Source organism: Pseudorca crassidens, chromosome 5 (genome assembly GCF_039906515.1).
Source record: "Pseudorca crassidens isolate mPseCra1 chromosome 5, mPseCra1.hap1, whole genome shotgun sequence".
In the NCBI taxonomy this organism is placed as follows: domain Eukaryota; kingdom Metazoa; phylum Chordata; class Mammalia; order Artiodactyla; family Delphinidae; genus Pseudorca; species Pseudorca crassidens.
Genome location: NC_090300.1, coordinates 41,755,946 through 41,777,583, shown reverse-complemented (window position 1 = coordinate 41,777,583; position 21,638 = coordinate 41,755,946). Strand labels below are relative to the sequence as shown.

The following is a 21,638-nucleotide window of genomic DNA, read 5'->3' as shown; positions in this document are numbered from 1 at the left end:
AGAGCTAGATTCAATACTTGCTTTCTTGTTACCACCTAAAGATTGTATTTATGGCTATGGTTTAAGAATAGGTGTTTCTCTTTGTGCTTGTGCCTCTGACCATATATGACAGCTAGGAGTGGACAGAGTTTCAGCAGAGGGTGTCTAATTCTTTGCAAAAACATCATCTTCATCCTTATCTTCACCAGTTACTGAGCACCTACTCTTTTCTTTACATACATAATTTCCTTTTGCTCAACAAGTTTGTAAGATATATACTACTATACCCATTTTACAGATGAGAAAATTGATAATCAGGTTAAATAACTTGCTAATGGTCGATAGCTAATACCTTTTACTGGGCTCATTAAAGCCATAGTAGCAGCCATGCTAACTAATCACATTAAATATAATCTTTGTTTTTTTGTTTTTTGGAAGAAAGGATTACAGCAATAGTTACACATATACTTAGGTAACTGGTATTTCCCTCCTAAAACCGTCTCCCATTTCCATCTTTCTGTAACTATTAACTGCAGCTACTATTTTCCTGCCTTCCAGCCTCAGAAGAGTCAAGCATCTAACAAATATCCTTTTATTTTATTTGCATAGAACTTATCTTGAGCTTTTTATCTCGTTGGCTCACTGTATCTGATTTGTCCCAATTCCTGCTATTTTTTAATCCTTAGGAGTTTTTCTAGACTCTATACCCATTTTATTCTTTTCTCATAGCTACCACATGAATTCTTTTCTCTTCAGCCTCTTCTTCATTTGTAAAGTGAAGATAATAGTAGCAAAACTCCATTAACATCTGTAAGATAGGGCTACGATTAGTATACACCTCGATTAGTATACACCTCGTGGGACCCACGATTAAGGAGACAAGATGAGCATTAAAGAGCTCATCACAGAGCCTGGCAGATACTCTCCAGCAAGGGAACTGAAAGTTTAAATGCTTTTCTGTCTAATCCCTAGTCTCTAGCCACTTGTGGCTATTGAACCCAGGAGTGTGTTTAGCCTGAATTGACATGTGCTGTAGGTGTAAAATACACTCTGGATTTTGAAGACTTAGTATGAACAATAGCGTGTGACATATCTCAGTAACTTTTTATATTTATTACATGTTAAAAATGATAATATGTTGGCTCTATTGGGTTAAATAAAATCCCCTATTTCCATTTTACTATTTTAATATGGCCACTGGAAATTTAAACATTAAACGCATGGTGCACGTTATATTTCTACAGGACGGTTCTGGTGCAACGTGGCTTTCAATTGTTACCCGTGACTGTGACCTTTCATTGACTCCACTATGTCGGAAGAGCCACTGTCGTGGCTCTGGAAGTTTCGCGGTGACGCTGCTCCCATGGGATAGGCCTTCCATGTGGCAGTAGCCTTGGCCACGCTCGCAGCCCTGCTCCTCAGCCTCTCACCAAACCCGCCTTACCTTCGACGGGGATGGAAAATTGAACCAGAAGCAACGGATGTCACTACACAGATCAGGGGTGCTCACCCTTGACACTGTGAGGATGTGTGCGTTTTCACTGACGTGTTCTTGTTTAAACTGTGTTATAAGGGAAAGGAGAAGGAAGTAAGAAAAGTGTTTCAGCATGTGGAACTACTCTAGGGAACTCTGAAAAACCTATCTAATGCTATGTCTCATTTTAGATAGCATGAACCAGGAGTCTATGCTTCAGAGATCATCTGCCCCTGCAATAGGTATGTTATTATGCAAGAGATGTGGATCAGCAATAGAGAATGATTTCATTTTCCGTGATCCAGCAAGGCTTCCCCTCCCAAGTGACTTTCTCACCCACGGCTAGCTGAGGTAGCGTGCATCCCAGACGCTCCGCAATCGGGGAAAGGTCTTTCAGCTTGTTTTGTTGTTTTCTCCCTTCTTCACTCACAATCCTTTCCTTCAACCACTGGTAGCACTAGAGATAAGAAGAACATTTAAATATTAATGTCTGGTAAGGGTTTGATGCAGATTGTTAATTCAATAAAATGTAAGAGCCTCGTGGTGAATTCCTCAATCTTCTTGGCTCTGACCTTTCTGTTTGATGGTGACAAGGATGCCTATGTCTTCATGCAAGGAAATGTTCCCCACCGTCTCCTTCTTTGTTTACTGATTCAAGACAGATTGATTTTGACTAAAACTCACCATTCAGATCCATCGACACGCACAAAAGTTGTTAAAATCCTAACATATAATCAATTAGATCCCATCTGGACATGATGTTTCATATTGCAATAGCCCTTAGAATGTAGGGGAAAAAAAGCATTTACATTTCACCAGGGTCTATTATGTTTCCTTGTTGTCAAGGAAGTTGGGTGCCAAGCTTTTTTCTCAAAGGAAGTCATTATCTTACATTTCCTGCTGTAACTATCCTTCTCCCTCTTGCCTTCAATTTACTCCTAGTCTCTTCAGTATTCTTATAATAGTGTTTTATTGTTAGCTTTCTCTGCTCCTCCTAGAAGCAGATGTGAATGGTATAACTGATAGGTACTGAGTACATTTTAAAGTCACACCACGAGGCATTTGGAACTTCCCCGACCAGGGATGGAACCTGTGCCTCCTGCAGTGGAAGCGCAGAGTCTTAACCACTGGACCACCAGAGAAGTCCCATTTTAAAGTTTTAAAGTGGATAAACACTTTCTCAAACGTGTATTACCTTTTGTATAACGTTTGAAACTTAAAAAGGCAAGGGAACTTAAAAAGGTAAATGAGAAACTAATCTTTAAAACCTCTGAGAAGAGACTGACCCTGATGTAGACTATGAAGTGAGCCTGATTTCCTAAATATAAGAAAAAGAATATTTTAGAATTTCTCAATGCCCTATTTTTCAGAAGGTTCTGCTCTTACTATGAAACAAGGAACAATAGACCCTTACGTACAAAGCTAGCACTATGCAGCAACACCCAAAGGAAAAGAATATTTGTAAGAATCGGTTAGTCTGTTTTAGTGACAATAATAAAAACCATCTCCCTGTGTGGCAACGTAGACTTTCTCCATTGCATGCGTTCATGACATAATTACCACCACAGACCTTTACCTTCCCAAAGGCAGTGGAAAGCTGGGCAATCATCACAAAATCTCCACCCATATGATTTCAATGGGCTGCTGGCTTTTGTTTTTTTTTAAGTATTTTTTTCATCATTCTAAGACAGTATTTCCAAAGGAAAAAACCGCATTATGTTTTGTTATGATTTTTGGAATGATTTTGCAGATATGAAAAGAAAAAACAACAAGCAGCCCCAGTTCTGTTCTCCTCCTAGATCTCAGAGGCTTATGGTCTGGCTCCTCACATGAAGCTTGCTTAGAGAGATGGCCAAGAGTTTTCCCAGTCTCGGCTCCGGAGACCTTAGCTTCCTCCAGCAGGAAGTGTGGCCTTGAGCATCTCTCCAGAGATGACGGCTGGTGCCAGTGGTGATGAGGTAGGTGGACAGTTAGGAGCAATGAGCACCGTGATGGGGGCCGAGCAGCCTTCCCTGGCAGCATGCTGGGTACATCAGAGAGCCCCTGAACTTACTTCTACTGTCCTCAAGGGGAAAAACATCACCGATCCGCACTTTAGTTTCATAACATTTTTCAGAGGACGAGTATCTCTGAATGTTATTCAAATGAAAAAAAAAAAACAACCACGGTTGAAAACCAATAGCCAAGTGCTTCTTGAACAATTGCTTTTTATTAGAACTAGGAGAGTTCCTGAGGTTTCAACATATACCACACACATGAAGATTGACTGATTCATCAATCTTTAGGAAGATTTCTAAAAGTAACAAATACCAAACATTCATTTATTGAGTACCTTTCTTCCCACCCTCAACATAAATCTCACTCTAATCACTGGAAAACATAAGCAGGTTAGGGTTTTTTTTTTTTTTTGCGGTACGCAGGCCTCTCACCGTTGTGGCCTCTCCTGTTGCGGAGCACAGGCTCCAGACATGCAGGCTCAGCAGCCATGGCTCACAGGCCCAGCCGCTCCACGGCATGTGGGATCTTCCCAGATCTTCCCGGACCGGGGCACGAACCCGCGTCCCTGGCATCGGCAGGCGGACTCTCAACCACTGTGCCACCAGGGAAGCCCCTAGGTTAGGGTTTTTAAAAAGTAGATGCATAGTATTTCTACTGCTTTCCTCATACCAAAGGAAACAAATGTGTTTTGGAAATACATAACTTTAACTGCTTTACAAGTAGGAAAATGTTAGCATAAGGAGGAGATGAGGCTTAACTAAAATATTAATTAACTATGGAAGTGAAACTGTTTTTGGTAAGAAGGTTGGTGGTGGGTGTGGTTGTATGCAATAATAAACCCAACTTGTTGACTGTGGGCAGTAATCCACGAATCAGAAGATGAAATTTCATCTTCCATTCCACTTGCTTAATCCTATTCCTGCAGTGGTTTGATTACATGTTGATTGTTCTTTCTAAGTTAGTGGAAGGCAGGGATGGCTTCTCGTTCATCTCACCATCTCCAGTCTTGACACAGTGGTTGGCCCAGAGGGGCTCAGCCAATATGGTGGTGAGGAAGGGATCTGAGAAACCAGGGTTCCACAGGATAAAGATAGATCTCTTCAATTTTTCAGATTGAGCACAGACACTTCCTTCTTAAAGAAGTACAACTCAGCTGGCAGCCCTGCATGCTTCCACAGTGCTTGTGGATTCCACATAGTTTCATAATTCACCCCTTCTCATGTCTGTCTCCAGCAAGTCCCTGAGTTACATTGAGACTGTCCCTGTATCCTCAGCCCTCAGTACAGGGCCCGGCACTGAGTAGACGCTCAGTAAATATTTGCCAAAGGAACAACTGAATGAGCTTTTCTCCACAGATTAGTGGGCTATTGCTTTTATACATGTCACAAAATTCTTTAAATTTTCCAAAAGCCCCTTTCTTTGCCATCTCCTATTGCTGTGACCATTATCTGTGTGACACCCATATTACAGGTAGCCATAACAGGGTGGGACTAGTCTGTGAGATCAGCCCCAAATCCCCCAGTTGCCTGTTAGTTAATCGTAGATTAGAACTCAGGGAGCAACTGTAAAGCCATGGACAGAATCAGTCACATTTCATTACTGGGCCTTGTCTAGAATAATTTAGCATTCAAGATCACTGACTATTTCTATCTAAACATCGAAGTCTTTGGCTCAAAAGAGCAGCAGAGTCTTCACTATTGAGGTGAAAATCTCTAGGTAAAATGCTGGAGCTAAAAAATTTCCTTCTGAAATTGTACCATAATGGGCAATATCCTTAGTTTCTTAATATGAACACCTGGAGTACTTGGACTGCCCCTCTCCACCCACTTTGATCTATGTTCAGTTTGCATGTTTCCGGTTTACCTTTGACAGAAGGGTACATATTTTTATGATTTTTCTATAAGGTATTTTCCCAACAGTAGGGAAGAGCTGTCCATAAATTTTATTGCACTTTTCATTTCTATTTAAAATTTCTATTTAAAAGCTGCTCACCTCGTCTCTTGATCAGACTTTGTTGATCCTCAGTTATGGCTCATTGCACTCATTCAAGAACCATTTATTGAGTACCTAGCATGTGCCAGGCTCTGTGATGAGTTAACGTGAGTTTCAGTTTCTGTCCTATAGGTACTCACAAATCATTGTCTGGTAACTTGAGAAGTGTTGTTTTTAGTTGGATTGCCCCCTCAATGATTTCCTCAGAAGCCTTGTTTGTACTGCCTCTTTATGGGAAATAGGTCACCATAGGTGCATGACGTGAGCTGGTCACAGCACCTTATCCTTTGGGCCACTGTCATTGGTTTATCAGGTTGGCACATGACCCAAGCTTGGCCAGTCTTCTCTGGACTGAAGCTGATAAAGAAAAAGTCTCTTTTCTCTCAGGTTACATGACTTGAAGGATGTAAGCCTGCGGTCACCAGCATTCCTGCTCCTGGCCTCGTGGAAAAGACCCACTTGTAGTAGAAGAAAATGACACTCACATGCAGGGAGAAATAGAGGAGATGGAGAGTCCTGACGATGTGCAAATCTATGGATGGAGTCACCCCTGAGGCCATCCCACTCCATCCTTCCCAGGGAGTGTCTGTCTATGCGTTCCCTTCTTTGATTAAATTAGGTTGAATTGCATTCTATTGCTTGCAGCCAGAGGATTCTAAGACTCTGTAAGAAGTGTTTATGGAATGACAGAAGAAAGTACCAATAACTGAGTTTTATAAAGTGAGGACAGGTTTCACAGAGTGAAGACAACCAAGATTTGTCTTTAGGGATGAGGAGAGCTTCCACAGCAGGATGTAAAGAAGGGCATTTTGGGGAGGCAAAAAAGAGTACAGTGCATTTGGGTGAAAAATGAAGTAATATGATTTGGGGAGAGACAAGAACGAAAAACGGGTTCAAGAGTATTTCCTTGAATGCTTTTTGTGGGTTTTAGGTTTTGTCCTATAATCAGTGATTGGGAAGTCATTAAAGGATTTTAAGCAGGGTTACGATATAGTCAGATTAATCTTTTAGAAAGATAATTGGTCACATAATTGAGATAGATAATAGAAAATTGGTGGGTAGCTGAAAAAGGGAGGGGGGGAAATCAGAGAGTCCAGATGGGAGGTTAATGCAGCAAACCAAGTAAGCAATGATGAAGATCTGAACAAGGGTGGTACAAGGAATGGACCACAGAGCGTCAGCATGTGGACTGGAGGAGTTAGTGCCCCGCTGAGGAAGACTGAGGGAGGAGAAGAGGCAGCTGAGATAATGCCTTGGCTTCTGACTGGGATGACCAGATGGATGGGTGGAGGCATTGTTAAATGAGAAGGAAATGTAGATTCTGGGGAGTGAGGACAGATTCCATTAGGCATGACAGATGCCCATGGGACAGCCACGTGGACATGTCTGATAGGCATGAAGAAGTAGTGGTGTTTAGCTCAGCGGTGAGTCAGTGCTGATGACACTGATTTAGAAGTCTTTGTAACAGTGGTGGGCCAGATGCAGCCTCCCAGAAAACCCCCTGGGCAGTACTACCTTCTAAAAGATAGGTATTTTTTCACACTCAGTTAGTTTATCCTTCAAATCTAGTTCAATATTTATAGCAGAAACAAAGTATTAGCAACCTTATTTTATTGGTGTAACTTAAAACAGCCAGTGTGAAATACCAACCATTTATTCTATTTTGGGGGAAGGTGAAAGTTGCCATCTTATTTATCTATTTGCCTAGGTCTTTATTTTTTAAAAAATGTTTTTACTATTATAATTCTCATTCAATCTTAAGGTTGAAATATATATATATATATATATATATATATGTATATAATTAGTAGTAGTAGTATTTTTTGCTTTAGTTACTCAAGTGGTTTTTCTAAGTGTACATATATTAGTCCAGAAAGCACTTGGACTGATGAATTAAGAAGCCTTGAGGGTTTGCAGAGCTCTAAAGAAGTGTGCTTTGTGACTGGCTGCCTTTCACCTGTTGAGAGTCCTTATTTATTGCTAAGGATGTTTCAACAGATGCTGAAAAGTCAACAACAGAAATATTTTTCGGGTTGCTTTTGGGCTTAGTCACCTTCAAATATTTTGCATCTCCTTTTCTTTTCCTCCTTTCGTTAGTGCATTTTTAAAAGCTTTTCAGCTGTTTGTAAGCTTTTCTCAAATAGTGATGGAGATCAGCCAATCATATACTTCAAATACAGTGTAGTAGCTACTTCTTCCTCCTTTAGAAACCTGAGTTTGAAGGGAAATAAAAATGCCTTTAGGGAGATGCACTGAGAGCCAGGAGACCTGGGTTCTACTTTTAACTTTTTCTATTATGAGTTTATGCTGTTGGATTGTTATCTAATCTCTTTGTGCTCAGTTTCTGCATCTGGAAAAGGTTTACCCTCTTATAAGGATAGTCTGGAACAAACACCTGGTATATATGGAAGCACTTTGAGTTTTTCAGAAAGTCTCTGAAAGAATGTAAGACAACATGCTTGGCTACAACTGGCTAAAAGCCATCTGTATCCATTTATCTTTGTGAGGAAAAAAGGAGATGAATAAAAACACTTAGCCTGGTGCTTGGCACATAGTAGGTGCTCAGCAAAATCACAATTTTCAATGCTTCTCTTTCTTCACTCTTTTCTTGCCATCCACCTTTTATCCCTTCTTTCCTAAGATGCTTTTCGTTTTTCTTTGCTGACTTATTCAAAACCTTCCATTTTTCAGAAACAAGACCCTACATAATATTCTAGGATAATTAGTGTAATAATGCAAAACTAGAAGCAGGACCATGTCACCATGTTTTAGGAAATAGTTATGTTGTATTATCTTAGAGAACAAACAAGCTAATAGGTCAACTGATACAGCAGAGAGAAAAGTGATAGACCTAGAGTCTGGAGAAGGTCCTGATTAGGGAAGCACATGGTGGTTCCAGCCACACTGATTAAAAGGTCGCTGGTTTGGGCTTAACTTGAGTTGTCCTTGTGCTGACTTTGTGCTGATGGAGACAAGAGGCTGTGTCAGACTTCTGCTTCCTCTTTGGGGCCTTTGGCATGTGTGAATTTTGAAAATGCCTATGTTCTCTCCCTAGACATTACAGAGTAATTTGTGATTCTAATGTTATTACACATTCTCTCAAGTTTTAAAAAACAGACATGTTGTTATTAACAAGGAGAGATTTTGGAGTACCCTCCAAGTAAATTAATCATCAAGATCTTCTAAATGGAGGTAACTTTATGTCAATGATCTTAAATATCTTTATGCTTCAGAGAAGAAATTAAGCTGCAAGACTGAGCAGCCGGAGTTGATCTCTGCAAATGCCAGCCCTGAGCCCCCGTGACAGAGGCTTGGCTCTGTATCTGCTTCCCAAACCCTCCCTCCTTACTCCCCATGCTCACATATTAAAAAACGTCAACCGAACTCAAACCTATTCAACTACAACCGGTTTGCCACATGTGGATTAAACCTCTATGGCTTAAATTTTGTTTTGTCAAGAAAAGTAAAATTAGATACTCTTACATAGAAAAGGGATTTTACGTTTCCTAAGTTTCGAAGGAGGAATGAAATGCCTTCTTGAATATAAGAATTAGTGTAGGAATTCGAGTCTATGAATCCAACCAGGTCATTGGGCATCTCCCCTGGTCCCCAGAGGAGAACTTTCTGCACTGATGCCTGACCAGAAGTAGAGACCTCCAGAGGGCTTGGGGAGCTGGCCAGGGAACACCGGCCAGCCCAAGGCCACACTCGGCCTGAGCCAGGGAGCCACAGGCTGCTGCAGAACTGTTCAATCTCCTTTTTTCCCTTGCTCCTATCCCCAGACTCTTTCCTAGAGGTGGAGGAAAATACCTTCAGTGAAGCCCTGGAACTTTCAGGCACCCCATTTCCATATTTTCCTGAGATGATGCCACAGGCCAGTGGAGACCATGTCATCGCTCCGACGCCTACAGAAGAAAAAACCTTAAAAAGTTACTTCAGCAAACTGGGATCAAAAGTGTCGGGGTGTTTAGAAAGGACTTGGTTAGTTGTGGGGAAAACTGGCCAGATACATGAGCTAATATCAGCATAAATCTTTTCATTACAGTTCAGGCATCTACAAATCGTGCTTCATTTTTATAAACCTACCAAACGTGCACTGTTGGTTATGGGGAACAGGCCATATAATCAAGCCTGAAAATGTGGCTTATCCATAGTTTTCGGATGACCAAAATTTATGTTTCTTTTTACACTCAGAGATAAACACTTTTGCTTGCACAGAAATCCAGCTCTTCGCTTGTTCACTCAGTGCCTTAGTAGTGCCTGGTGCAAAGCAGGAGCACGACGCCCCCTGCACAGTAAACACGCAGTGATAGCAATAACAACCATTGTTATTGCTGTTGTTGAACTTTTGTATCCTTTTTTTCTTACCCAGCATTTTCCCACTCGTGTAAACCCCCGTTTCTTATGAAGAAAATTATCTCTGGAATCTGTTTTAATAAGTACGCCTGAAAATGTGGCTTACTTAGGTTTTTCTGATGCCCAAAATTCTCGTGTACATGTTGTGTATATATTTTTTCCCTCTCTTTGTCATTATGTCTACCTACAAAAACATGTGTCCCTGGCTTGTCAGCCGTTCTTGAATTCCCATTTTGACTCAGTTCTAGGCAAAGTAGGAGATACAGATGTACAAATCCATAATTTTTGGGAAAGGCAGTCACAATCCACTCAGAGATGCATTCTTGGCTAGAGCGACTACCCTATGAAAAATACGTTTATTCATTGTTTCTTCCCTTCATTCTATATGCATTTTTTGAACACCTACTGAGTACAGCTTGTACACCAGTCACAATTTACAGCTCTGCTTGGCTGTCACGAGTGATACTCTGGAGGTTACATACAGGCACTTTTGATTCTTCCAGTCTCTGGAATGCATATTGCTGACAACCCCTAGGTTAATTAGGAACATTTAGGAAAGCACTTCAGTAACATTTTTTTCTGGATCACTGATCATCCTGTTGTTAAAAATAATCAGTAAATTTGATTGTGAAGATTACCTATTTTATGGTAGAGCTCTGGCAGCTGAACCTCCACTTTCTCTCTCTGGAAAAGATGGTACTCAGCTTGTTCACAGACTGGTGGGATCATGTTGAATTGTCTTGCTACAGAGTAGGCTTCCTAGGGAGAAATAAAAGTGCAACTGAATTTATACCTGATGAGAAATAAGGCTGTATGCATGAAAAAATTTCATTTTGGTGAAATCAATACAAACCAAGAAAAATGTAGATTGCCAAATAGTAAGCAAAGTTATGACCATCAATTTCACTAAGAAATACCAATGCAGGAAATCCTTATTATTCTTTGAGAGGTTTTGGAATCAGTAAGGTCCAGGGAAAATTAGTCAAAGTATGAATTATGGACTATTACAAAGAAAACATAGTTTGACTATTTCTAGGTTCCTAAAGAAATAAAACTTAACTAATATACAATATAAAAATGATCTGTAATTAGCATGTTATGAACAGTACCATTATTTAATACATTAAAAAAAAACCCTGGAATATTGTGTTCATATGTCTCGTTAGCTGAGAAATCTACTCTCTTACTACCAGAGAACATGCTAAAGCACAATTCCTGTTAGATACCTGCACCCTCCCTATTGTATTCTGAGCTGAGGAGATCCACCCCCCATATCCATCTCTATTACTGATGGAATTGATCATAGAATTCTAGTGCCATTGTGATTGTGAAGAAAGTTTGCAAAAGATCTTACAACTTACACATGATATCTTCCAAACAATAATAGGTACTCAACGGCCATTTAAAAATAGGAATGAAATTACCATGATCTCCATGGCACTCCAGCGGGAGGTTCCCCAGTACATTGCCATGCCTTGGTTTATCACATGTGTCATGGCTCGAACGATTTCTATGGAAAGCCAAATAGTTAGCACTACATATACTTTTCAAAGTTATACAGTCTTTTTTTTTTCCTTTTCCTGCCCAAAGCTTAGATATTTAATGCAGTTATTTGTTGGATTAATATAATTACTTTGACACTGGTGATAACATAATAGTCTAACATAAAATATTGATAGTTTGGAGGTGGCTGGTACTTTTGGGTAAACTGATGTTCCATTTTCAGATTGCAGCAACAACATGAAATGATATGAAAAACAGAATGACCACTTTAAATTCTTCCTTTACTTTTATCGCTTCAGGGTTCCTGGCTGGATAAAAGAACACATGATTCACCTCTTTCAGAACATGGGGACCTTAAGCGCTCACTAAAGTGAGAAGTGAGAGAAAGCATTTGTTTTGACTTTGTAGAATGGAGGGTCATTGGGGAAAGAAGGCCTGCCTCTGTGTGTGGGATCTGCAGAGCTAAGACTCACTCAGGGTGGCTGTTTAATAGAGATGACTCAACAACAATGTGTTTGGCAGAAAGATAAACATATTAAATGCTGAACAAACAGCCAAAGCCACAGTGGCTCCCAGCCCGCACGGGCTACTCTGTCCTTGACCACTTTGGACCAAAGTTCATTCTAAGACACCCATGTCATGCATTTCACTGGGGCCTGCGTGTGGCCCCGCCCTGCTTGCTCATCAGCCTCTTTCAGCTTGACATCATATTTCCTAAACAGGAGAATGAACCCCTTCCCAGAGGGGTGGAGCTGAGCTAATCTTCTTGGCACCAGCTGATGTGGTGCAGAACCAGGAAGCGTGGAGAACCTCAAGTTCAACTGAGTGATAAGTCACAGACACGGTTGGATTTCTTCTATAAAGCAGGCCAGCCAAATACCCAGGATGCTAGGTCATCTGACATTTTCAAGGGGTTGCAGGCCACGGGCTTTTCTTGCCCCACTAATATCTGGTAGGTTACGTGTCCTTCAAACTCAAGTTGAGTAGATGTGTTCTTCTTTTATTTCTCACCAGCAATCACTGTCTTAATTGATCAGGGACAGGATTTGGAACGAGACAGCGAGGGTTAGGCTCTTAGCCTGCTTGCTTATTTGGCTTACGTAAACCATTTAAAATTGCCCTTGGTTTCTTTGTTTGGAAGATGGGAATGCTTTTACTCACCAGAGTCCCAACAGAGGTAGAACTAGGCTTATAAGAAAAATATTTTTCTTTCTTGGAGAAAGACTTCTAAATATCAGTTTATTACTCAGCAACTAAATCTATGAAGATAGTTCTCCCTTGATAAAGCAAATGAGATACAAAAGGTTATATGAAACCTTTTCTTTCCTTTTATTATACAAATGGAAATGAGTACCTGTGCTAAAATTTCTGGAAGTCTAAAGCCATTATTTAAATCTCTGCCCCAAAGTATTCTCTCTTTGGAGATCTCCATTGTTGTGCTAGTTCCCTTTCCTTTCACATCCTGTTTCATCCAGAGCTGAGATGTTCATCCAGTCAACAGGATTTATGGGGCGTCTGCTATGCTGGGGGTTGGGGATATTGGGGCAAATCAAACACGTTGGTAAACACTGAGGAGGTTAACAGAATAAAATGAGCCCGAGAGCCTCCCCTGTCTCCATTCTGTAATCACGTAAGATGAGCACAGGACTGGCCAGTGGCTTGGCCATGCGGCAGTTCCTGAGGCCTTGGCAAGAGCAGGTAAGGTGGAGTGGAGGTGGTACTCCTCCTGTACCTTCATTCCCTTATTTCACACACACGTATTAAGAACTTAATATTTGCCAGGCACTGGGTTCATCTGTGAGTAAAACAGATACAAAGCTCCTTGAGTTCTGAATTGAGTGGAGAACATGGAGATGTAAACAAGTAGGTAATTACAAAATGTGACATGTTATGAAGAAAACCAATAGGGGGCTGAGATAGGGAATAAGAGGGAAGACCGATTTTAGTTGGTTAAGGAAGGTCTCCCTGAGGAGTAATGTTTAGGCACAAAAAATAAATAGGGACCAGTCAGGTGAAGAACAGTGGAGGAGGATTGTAGGCCACTGGAGCAGCACGTGCAAAGGCCCTGAGGCTGGACAGAGCTTGGTGAGTTCCTGCAATCAGGAAGCCATGGAAGCTGAGTCAGGAAGGAGGACAGGGCTACAGGATGAAGTTGGCAGAGGGCAAACCGTGTTATTTGTCTGTTATTCAGGGCTTGATGGGAAGTCACTAACATTTTTAGGTAAGGAAATGACGATGCAGAGAACATTTCAGAACACTATCTGACCGTGCTGTGGGGCTGGAGGGGGGCTGGAGGAAGCAGGAAGATCTTTAGGAAGGTATTGCAGTACTCCAGGCAGGAATTGAGGGGGCTTGGAATCGGGAGGTGGTAGCAAAGACAGAGGCATGAATGGATCAAAATCTGTTTGGGGGGTAGTATCCCCTAGACTTGCAGATGGACTGAACGTGGCAAGCGAGGACGAGGAGGAATGAAGGCGATCTCCCAGATAACTGGCCATTCACCGAGATGCAGGAGACTGAGCGAGGAACAGTTTTGGGAGGAAGAGCCAGGGTCTCCCCTTGGACATGCCAAAAATGGAGATGACTGTGAGAGGCTGAGGGGAGATGTTGAGTGGAGATAACTGGATAATGACACGGTGAACAACCTGGGCTGGAAGCGAGCTATTTATTAATTACCAGTCTTTAACTGTATTTAAATCCATGGAAGTGGATGAGACTATAAAAGGGAAGTCTGCCCAGAGAAAAGAGTAGAGGTTCTAAGAGCCAGAGCAGGAGTCGGGGAGAGGTCACTGCAGCCAGAGGGACAGGAAGGAAGCCAGATGGGGGGACAGTTCAGAATCAAGAATAGGGAGTGCTTGCAGGAGCTGTGCCCGAGGACTGGAACACACGAGCATTCGAGTCAGAAGGACACAAAACAGCGTCCATAGGATTTGGCTGTGTGACAGGGAGGTCACTGCAGACCATGAAAAGAGTGCTGTCAGTGTCTGTGGTGTGTTGGGACCAAGGCCAGGCTGGAGCCAGTGGTAGAATGGGCGTGGGGAAGGGAAGGCGTTAGAGACAACCTGGGTAGACTCAAGTTAGGAAATGAATGGAGCAGAGAAAGAGGGCAGCAGCTGAAGGGGTACTCAGAGTCAAAGGAGAGTTTTATTTTAAAACTGGAAGATGTAAGAGTAAGCCTGTATGCCACTGGGAGTGATCTAGATAGGGGAGTTACTGAGGATGTGGGCTAGAGGGTTGGGGAGTATGGAGGGAGAGAGACTTGACACAGGGAGATGGAGGAGAACAACACTCCTGGGGGTGGGAAGGACACTTCTGGCAAGATGGTGGGACCTCAGGAGGTTTGGAGAACTCATCATAGGAAGACAGGGGAGCCCCTGTTTGATGAATTCAATTCTCAATAAACTATCAATCAAGTGAAAAAGAGGTGGGAAGTGAGGAAAAGGTGAGAGGGAACAGTTCTGAGCGTGGAAGAACCTATGCAAGATGCCCTTATGCCCCAGGTACTTTAGCTGAGGGGTAATTTCTTTGCTCCGTGATTTGTTTGGCTACTGACTCTGCAGGAAAGGGCTGGTGGAATGCAGAAAGGAGTCTGGGAGGAGGAGGCTGCAGCACGGAATGCAGGGAGGAATGCAGAGAATGTAGAGGCCACAGTTAGAGATTCACGTTGCCACAAAGTAAAACTGAATTTAATGCATATTCAATTTTTTTTTTTCCCACATGGGCATGCGGAGTCTTAGTTCTCCAACCAGGGATTGAACCTGTGCCCCCTGCAGTGGAAGCGCGGAGCCCTAACCACTGGACCGCCAGGGAATTCCCACTTCATTTTTTTTTTTTTGTAATGTCAGAGAAAAACCCCCCAAGTTTTTAGCTATCTAACATAATAAGAAATAACTGTACTGATAGCTGAGGTGGGTTTTTAACATAATTCTACCAAAAGGACACTAGAGGGCAGCATTGTTAAGAAAAAGATCAACTGAGTTTAAATGCTTGTTTTACTTGTACATCACGGAAATGCGTTTTTAAAGCATCCTAGTCAGAGCCTCGATACTGAGTGGGGAAAAGGCCCTTAGGAAGATCATTTAGTGCATTGCTTTCACCTGCCCCTGGGAAAGGACATGCAGACAAACAAACTGATTAAATCCGGCAACTCAGGACTGAATGTGGCTCCTAGAGCCCAGATTCGCCCGCTTTTCCAGGAAGCCTTGGCATCAGTGGTTCTCAACCCTGACTGCACATTAAAACACCTGGGGAGCTTTGAAAACTACACTATCCAGGCTCCACGGAAGTTCTATTATATCAGAATCTCTGGGGGTGAGGCTGGGCATCAGTCTCATCCCAGATGAGTCCAGTGTGCAGCCAGGGTTCAGGGCCACTCGCTGTGCTTGTCTACACGGCTGGTCCTAAAGTATGGCCCCTGGACCACCAGCAGCAACCCCTGGAACCCGGTAGAAATGCATATCCTAGGGTCTTACTCCAGATGTACAGAATTACAAATTCTGGACATGGGTAGGGCCCAGCATTCTGTTTTAAGCAGCTCTCCATGCAATTTTAGTACAGACTAAAGGTTGAGAAACACTGCTTTATATCATCCCCAAGTAAGCCATGTCAGTGAGTATCAACTTCCTCCCACATTTCCTCTTCTGCTCTGTCATCTAATCTTAGTGCTTCATGCTATACTTCAACCTTTATTTGCTTTAGTACATATGCAAACAGTCACTGTGACATGCATGCATGCATGTACACACACACACAAGCACATACACACTTTAGTATGAATTAGAGGAATTTGAAGAAAATGCAGAGGTCCAAGTTCTAGTCTACTTCAATGAGCCTGGGCCTTTGTATTATATTCGTTAGCTCTCAAATCTCAGTGTTTGAGAAACACTTCTAAACTATGGGAAAACTTGGTTAAATCCTTCCTGTGCACTCCTTTCCAGGTTGAAATCATTATTATATAACCCACAGGCCCCAGGCAGCCTGCACTCTCTCTTATTCCCTGGACTCCTGTCAGAAAGCTGGCCTCTATAAAAGCTGCAAGTCAACTTTGTTTCTCTGAGTATCCCAATTTCCCATCTGTAAAGTGAGTCTGTATTGATCCTGTGTAATTCTTTCAAAGCTTGACATGAGATGATATGAGAAGACCAATTTGTGAATCTGAAAGAGTAACACAAACTGAGTAACAAGTAAGCAGGATGTGGCCCTGGTTGTTTCTTCTCAAATAAGCTCAGATTCTAACATTTTAGTTACCAAAAAAAAAAAAGTTGATATTCTTTTCAGTAACATAGGTCATCTGTGTTTAAAAATATGTATTTTATGTGAAAGGACTTAATAAAACTATTTATTTTGAGTGAAAGAAATTTGTTGATAAACTTATTTATTTTTTCAGTTGGCCCTCATGCAAAAAAATGGCTGCTCACATTAAGCCTTTTACATGTGAAATGTTCCCTAGAACTTTGAAAGTTGTACGCAAGTGGTTATACTGCATGAAGAATAAATCATAGGGACTAAAGATACAAATATGCAGAAATTAGTGTTTTTATCAGATCAAATGTACTCAAGTTAATCTGGCCATATGGACACAAAATGATGAAAACAAAAGAAACCTTAGAGATAATTCAGTGTAGTTTCCTCTTGCTCTAGATAAGGAAACAGGCTAGGAGTTCATTGTTTTAAGGAATAATTAAAAACTTGAATATTGTTAACAATTATAAATATTTCAGATATGCTTACAAAATGCTGAGAGTAAATACACAAAATAATAATTGTAATACGTAGTGGAACTGTATGTAACTTTGTTCTATATTTTTCAAGTCCCCTGTAAATGTGTTATCATACTTTCATAATTTAAAAAAGAAAAAAGAAAGAAGATTCCCTAACACAGCAAAGCACCACTTTAAAACACTAACATGTTATAGGTTAATTCACAAATATTAGGTTTAATTAAATGCAATTTCCACTTTTACAGGCCAAAAATGGTTGATCTTTTTTACTGGGAGGGACCATGTGGTGGCTGGGGCACTGGTAGAATGCAGAGACTTGGTTTCAACAGAGGAGCCATAAACACTAATAAAAACACGTCTAGACACGGGTACAATTTTTACTCCAGACCAGTTGTTTGTTATTTATCTAACTTCAGCTGTTTATTTACTTTAACTTCAGAAGCTTGTGGTGGTTTATAATTGTGCCTCTTTATGGCTTAGAGGATTCCTCTTGGATGTTCATCAGTCATTTACCATCATGGCTGTGGAGAATCCTCTCTCAGTGCTCCTCTATCTGGAGATAGAGGACCACCTTTTCTCACTGGAATGGAAACTCATAACCATAAATGGAGTCATGCCATGTTTACCCTTAAAGGTTTGCCGACTGTCTGAAGACAGCCTGTCTCCATCTGCCTTCCTGACCACACGGGAGACTCTGGGTTTTGTCCCATCACTGTCATGAACTTGGACATGTTCTTCAACCTTGCTGAATCTCAGTTTCTTCAACACAAATGAACAGACTGATATTAACTGAGCATATAGGTAATCTTTATAATAACTGCTTAGGTGGGTAATATCTTAATCCTTATTTTATTGATGAGGAACCTGAGACTCAAAAAGGTCACTTGGGCAGCTTCTCAGCAGATAGTCGGTAAGGCCACTTCTAGCTTTGAAGCTAGAAGTGGTCATCCTGGAAGGCTTTGTGCATAGTACACTGTGGAAGAAGGTGGGTTGGGGACGAAAAAATAACGGCATTTACTTAATTGACCTCATTGTGTATTTGTGAATGTACGATGCCTTGTGTGTGGGTCTCTCCATCCCTTTGCATTTCATACGCCGATGACTTATAGTTCATGATGAATATGAATGACTTGGGAAATGTGAGCTATCTTTTTGCTTCCTTGAAGAAAGACCTCAAATTTGATGATTCTTTGAAAAAAGAACCAAAAAATGGGTTTGAGTCTTTGTGTGACCTGTTGAAGCTTAGAAACAGAGTGGTCTTCACAAGATAGTTTGCTAGGAATAAGCTTTCTGGATCAGGGCGATAGCCAAAATGATTCTCTATCAGAACAGACTACATTCAAGAGACTAGGAAGGATTACACATACCAAGCCAAGTCAGTAAAACCTCTCCTATCTGGAGAAATTAAACCTTGTTCCAAATTCTCACCCCAGAATAGAGCTGTGTGCCTCCAAGGACATTACACCATCCTCACCCTGAAGCTTCCCAGAACACCCTCTCTAAGGGCACAGGGTCCTCAGCCTCTCTGCTCTGACACACTGGTTTTCCCTGACCCCGAAAGTTTGAACTGAGCCTTTGAAATTGCCCAGATGTGATTTCCGAAACTTTTTCTGAAACATAGAAAAGGTTATTGAAGTGGGACATTTTTAGCCTCACTTTTACCTAAAGACCAAAGGTCCTGAACAAAAGCAGTAGCTGGTAAGTACCCCTAAGTTCCGAAGTGAGGTACTGAGGTACTAGGCCACCTGTGTAGGACTGGTTAAAAAAGATTTGGCCGTCTTTAGCTCAATCCCTACCTTAAAAGAATTAGTGGGTGGAGGTGAGGGTTGAGAGACAATTTATTTGGACTTGTTTGAGTTTTGTGACATTTTCCTACCTTCCCCTGTGATGCCACCCTCCCACTCCATCTTTCACCTTGTCTCAAACTGAATAAAACTCCAGAACCTAAAAATCCCATTTGCAGAACTTGCAAATAAGGACAGCTCCCTGCAGTAAGGATCTGAATGCTGTGCTTTTTTTTCCAACAGGCAAACACAGGCTGTCCTGGGGATTCTGCTCATTCCTTGTTCAGCTCCCCACTACAGAGGGGGAGGCTACAGGATGCTGTATACTTTTAATATTATTTCTTCCTGCACCAGACCTGTGCTCTTTAATCCTGGCAAGACAGCAAATGTTCATTTTGCATTTAGATAAGAATGGCCAAGTGACTTGCTTCAGGCAATGAACAGCTTTCTTATCTTTCAATACTTCACTATCCTCATTATTTCTCTGTAATCCTCTTATCACTACATCAAGCCTTTCCAGCTTCTCACCTGCTGACACTCCAAGAAATAACGTAGAATATGGATCATAAAATTGCACCTCTTGAGAGTGGGCCTCACGCAGCAGCTGCAGGGGCAAGACGCCTGAAGGACCTGGGGCACCAAACCACCTGCCTGCGGTAAAGAACTGCAACATGGGTGCCGCCACGTTGGTGGAGTCCCGAAGGGAATGCTGGGATTTTGGGGGTCCAGCTACACCCCTCAGTACCCACTCCACTTGTAAATGCTGTCAGAACAGAGTGGCAAAGTAAATAAAGATTCGTCATTTAGGCAGAAGCGGAGGGGCAGCACGTTGAAAGGAAGGCCTCTGGAGTGTGGAATTCCGGAGTTTGGAGAGAGGACCTTCAAGACGGCGGAGCAGTAAGACGTGGAGATCACCTTCCTCCCCATAAATACATCAAAAATACATCTACATGTGGAACAACTCCTATAGAACACCTACTGAATGCTGGCAGAAGACCTCAGACTTCCCAAAAGGCAAGAAACTCCCCACGTACCTGGCCATGTGGCTGACAGGGTCTTGGTGCTCTGGCTGGGTGTCAGGCCTGAGCCTCTGTGGTGGGAGAGCCGAGTTCAGGACATTGGTCCACAGAGACCTCCCGGCCCCTCGTAATATCATTTGTCGAAAGCTCTCCCAGAGATCTCCATCTCAATGCTAAGACCCAGCTACACTCAACGACCAGCAAACTCCAGTGCTGGACACACCATGCCAAACAACTAGCAAGACAGGAACACAACCCCATCCATTAGCAGAAAGCCTGCCTAAAATCATAATAAGGTCACAGACACCCCAAAACACACCACCGGACATGGTCCTGCCCACCAGAAAGACAAGATCCAGCCTCATCCACCAGAAAAAAGGCACCAGTCCCCTCCACCAGGAAGCCTACACAACCCACTGAATCAACTTTACCCACTGGGGGAAGACATCAAAAACAATAGGAACTACAAACCCGCAGCCTGTGAAAAGGAGACCCCAAACACAGTAAGCTAAGCAAAATGAGAAGACAGAGGAAACACACAGCAGATGAAGGAGCAAGGTAAAAACCCACCAGACCAAACAAATGAAGAGGAAATAGGCAGTCTACCTGAAAAAGAATCAGAGTAATGATAGTAAAGATGATCCAAAATCTTGGAAAGAGAATGAAGAAAATACAAGAAACATTTAACAAGGACCTAGAAGAACTAAAGAGCAAACAAACAATGATGAACAACACAATACATGAAATTAAAAATTCTCTAGAAGGAATCAGTAGCAGAATACTGAGGCAGAAGGACGGATAAGTAACCTGGAAGATAAAATAGTGGAAATAACTACCGCAGAGCAGAATAAAGAAAAAAGAATGAAAAGAACTGAGGACAGTCCTCTGGGACAACATTAAACGCACCAACGTTCAAATTATAGGGGTCCCAGAAGAAGAAGAGAAAAAGAAAGGGACTGAGAAAATATTTGAAGAGATTATAGTTGAAAACTTCCCTAATATGGGAAAGGAAATAGTTAATCAAGTATAAAGAGTTAATACAGGATAAATCCAAGGAGAAACATGCCAAGACACATATTTATCAAACTATCAAAAATTAAATACAAGGAAAAAATATTAAAAGCAGCAAGGGAAAAGCAACAAATAACATACAAGGGAATCCCCATAAGGTTAACAGCTGATCTTTCAGCAGAAACTCTGCAAGCCAGAAGGGAGTGGCAGGACATATTTAAAATGATGAGAGGGAAACACCTACAATCAAGATTACTCTACCCAGCAGGGATCTCATTGAGATTCAAGGGAGAAATTAAAACCTCTGCAGACAAGCAAAAGCTAAGAGAATTCAGCACCACCAAACCAGATTTACAACAAATACTAAAGGAACTTCTCTAGGAAGGAAACACAAGAGGAGGAAATGACCTACAATAACAAACCCAAAACAATTACGAAAATGGTAATAGGAACATACATATTGATAATTACCTTAGATGTAAATGGATTAAATGCTCCAACCAACAGACATAGACTGGCTGAATGGATAAAAAACCAGACCCGTATATATGCTGTCTACAGGAGACCCACTTCAGACCTAAGGACACATACAGACTGAAAGTCAGGGGATGGAAAAAGATATTCCATGCAAATGGAAATTACAAGAAAGCTGGAGTAGCAATTCTCATATCAGACAAAATAGACTTTAAAATAAAGATTATTACAAGAGACAAAGATGGACACTACATAATGATCAAGGGATCAAACCAAGAAGAAAATATAACAATTGTAAATATTTATGCATCCAACATAGGAGCACCTC

General features: G+C 41.6%; 1 protein-coding gene across 3 annotated transcripts in view; it reads right to left on the bottom strand.

Moving 5' to 3' along the window:
* The window catches only part of KCNAB1 (potassium voltage-gated channel subfamily A regulatory beta subunit 1), a 399,544-nt gene that overhangs the window by 14,680 nt on the left and 363,226 nt on the right, over positions 1–21,638 (bottom strand). For all 3 annotated transcript variants that reach the window (XM_067737834.1, XM_067737835.1, XM_067737836.1), the window contains exons 9-12: positions 11,224–11,309; positions 10,438–10,558; positions 9,254–9,348; positions 1,790–1,910 (exon numbers count right to left, since the gene is read on the bottom strand). In XM_067737834.1, the coding sequence (XP_067593935.1) occupies positions 1,790–1,910; positions 9,254–9,348; positions 10,438–10,558; positions 11,224–11,309 (423 nt within the window). The remainder of the gene's footprint in view (positions 1–1,789; positions 1,911–9,253; positions 9,349–10,437; positions 10,559–11,223; positions 11,310–21,638) is intronic.